Source organism: Orycteropus afer, unplaced genomic scaffold, assembly GCF_000298275.1.
Source record: "Orycteropus afer afer isolate SDZICR_OR568_19922 unplaced genomic scaffold, OryAfe1.0 scaffold00039, whole genome shotgun sequence".
Lineage (NCBI taxonomy): Eukaryota > Metazoa > Chordata > Mammalia > Tubulidentata > Orycteropodidae > Orycteropus > Orycteropus afer.
In genome coordinates, this window is record NW_006921626.1 from 15,348,636 (window position 1) to 15,351,640 (window position 3,005).

At 47.2% G+C, this 3,005-nt stretch overlaps 1 protein-coding gene across 1 annotated transcript in view; it reads left to right on the forward strand.

Moving 5' to 3' along the window:
• Positions 1-281: 281 nt before the first annotated feature.
• COQ8A (coenzyme Q8A) overlaps positions 282-3,005 on the forward strand; it is a 53,819-nt gene continuing 51,095 nt past the window's right edge. Inside the window, exon 1 of the mRNA XM_007936983.1 lies at positions 282-458. Coding sequence (XP_007935174.1) covers positions 282-458 — 177 coding nt within the window. The remainder of the gene's footprint in view (positions 459-3,005) is intronic.

Consider the following 3,005-nt stretch of genomic DNA (forward strand, 5'->3'; position numbering starts at 1 on the left):
TCTCATTATCTCCCTATGCCGCATACGGCTGTTGTGCGGCCCAGTTGAAGGGATGTGTGGGCAGGGTGAGCACAGTGCCTGGTACACAGTGCATTGACTGCTTGGTTGAATCGGGAATCTTTTACTGTGTCCCTATTTCCCAGGAGTGTTGGGGGTCATCCTAGAGTCCACTGGACCCTCCTTTTTTTCTCTTGGTCTGCCTGGATCAGAGGGGAGTTGAGGAAAAGCAGTCTACGGGAATAGCTGTGTGACCTTTGCCTTCTCTCTTCCAGCACTGAAGAATGGCTGCCATGTTGGGAGATGCCATCATGGTGATCAAAGGCCTTGTTAAGCTGACCCAGGCAGCCCTGGACACCCACCTGCAGCACTTGGGCCTCGGTGGGGAGCTTGTCATGGCGGCCAGGGCCCTGCAGTCCACAGCTACGGAGCAGTTTAGTGTGGTCTTTGGGAGTGTGCAGGTAAGGAGGCCACCTAGGCTGTGGGAGGAGTTCTGGTAAGAGGAGGCTTGGAGCTCTCAGTGAGACCAGGGCTGTGAACAGGAACTACAGCCATGTGACTGGTCTTGCTTGTGGCCTGGGTAAGGAGCCCACCAGTCAGTGCAGTGGGCTTTCCTACTTGGCCAATGAAGGCCTCTTGTGTAATGCTGTGATTCATTTTGTTTTAGTTATAGCATGCATCACAGAGCTGGGAAGAACTCCCAGGACCACGAGTCCAGCACCCCAGTTCTGGTTACCTAGTGCCGCTCTTACAAGACTATACTGCAAATGGGATGGTCTTAACAAACAGGAGTTTATTCTTAAAATTTGGAGGCTTTAAGTCCAAGTTCAAAGTGCCAGGCTCTAGGGGCTGGGTGAAAGCCCCTCAACCTTGGCGTCCAGCTCGGCCTCCTGCTCCTGGCCCACTGAAGCTAGAGGCATTTCTTCACTCAGACAGCTGCTGGCTGCTGAGGCTGAGAAACCCTAAGGTTGACAAGTAAAAAAGGCACAGTCCTGATGTTACCACATGGAAGGCCATTGACTTAAGTCCATTGTAAGTCCCAAGGTTGGCAGAGCATAGCAGGCTGCTGAGCAACGACACGGCTACATGCAGGGTCCAAGCATGCCATAGGCTAGAAGACCATTCCCAAAGTTGTTTCTTATATACGGGAAGCAGATCACATACCTAAGACAGCTACTCAGCTGCTACCAGTAGATTCCACCATGGAGTTGATTACCAGTCTCATCATGGGGAATACTACATCCAGCTGCCCAGCCACTCAACCAGGCCCAGCCAAGTTGACACACAAACATAACCACCACAACCCCTGTTCCTGATATTAGTGGTTCACCAGTACCTGCTGAGCATCTATGATGCCAGGTCCAAGGCATGGCATGGGGGACAGGACCTAGGCTCTGTCCTGCAGGGGGTTCCTAGTGATCTTGACAGATCTGGCACAGGTTGAGTTCCTGGATCTTGAAGGTACTGAAGAGAAGCCTTTAACATTTTGGAAAATTAAAAATAAATAAATAACCAACCCATAAAGAAATAAGTAACAATCATCTGTATTTTTGTGGAGGGCTGGTAAAACAACTCTGTTATGTATCCTTCAGTGAAGCAATTTTGTTAGAAGACTAAAAACCTCTCCTTAGTTTATCTGGTTAATGTTAATGTTTTTGTTGGGGTGGTATTTTTGACCCCCCACCCCAATGTGGGCTGGGCCAGGGCATGGCCAGTCTGGAAAATACATGTTTTATTAGACATCTCATTCTCTCTTTCTCTCTTTTATTGTGCTTTAGGTGAAAATTTACAGAGCATAGTTTGTTTTACATTCAACATTTCATGTAAATTTGGTTTCACTCACCAATTACCATCCCCAACCCTAACCCACTCTCCTCCCTTCCCTTCCCAGTAACCACCCCCATGCCCTTCATAGTTATGCACTCCTGTGTGTCCTGCATTTCCTTTGTGCGAATGTTGTCCCTCTGGTGCCCCATGGTTGATTGTGTCAAGGGGTGCATTTCCGTGGAGTATGTGGGTGCGTCACCCTGGGTTGAGTGGTCTGCATGTACATCTTGTTTATTATTGGGCTGAGAGCCAGCTCCTGGGAGTGAGTTTTATTCCAGGCCCAGAATGTATCCCAGGGCCATAGTATTAGGGGTCCCACCAGACTCTGTCCGACCAGTAATTCTGGTCATTATTGTGTTTTTGGATTTTGTTCCATGTTTTTTCTCCCACTCTATCCAGGATCTCCAGTTTTGATCCTTTCCAGAGTGGTTGGCATTGGTAGTCGGGCATCATCTAGTTCTTCTGGTCTCGAGGTCCATCATGTCCTAAGGCTGCTTGCGTCCAAATGCCCTTGTTTTTTTGCACTCTTCTTTGCTTCTATTGATATGAGACCATTAGCTGCATCTTAGATGGACATTTGAAAGCTTTTAAGACCCCAGTTGGTACTCACCAATGTAGGTTGTGGAGCAAGATTTTTATGTATTTTGTTGTGCCAATTGAGTCTAATGTCCCCCAGTTCTATGGTCCTGAGTCAATAGATCTGTTGGTTCTCTCTCCCACAGTGTCTGGCTGTCTGTGAGCGATAGTTGCATGTCTGTCTTCTGTTGTTTCTGTAAGGATTACAGGTATTTTGTATCACTGGTGTCTGCATGATTAGCCTCCATTGAATCTATCCTTGGTCTAGAGTATACTCCTGTTCACTGACCCCATTTGGTCTCCTCAGATGTTTGTGTTTATCTGTAGCCTGGTGTTTGGTGTTAATGGTTATGCAGTATTGTGGATATACTGATATTAGCCTCTGTCGTCTATATCTTATGTGTACAATTTGATGTCCTCGCTTTCCCTAATGTTATCATGGTGGTCACAGACTCTTTCCATACTATCCCTCCCCTTATCCACGTCAGCATGTGGCCCTCAACTAGACAGAAATTATTCCCTTCCCTTCCCTCCCCACTCTGGTAACCTACAAAATGAGTTCCCTTCGTTAAGCAAACCATTCCTTATCTTTTTTTTTTTTTTTT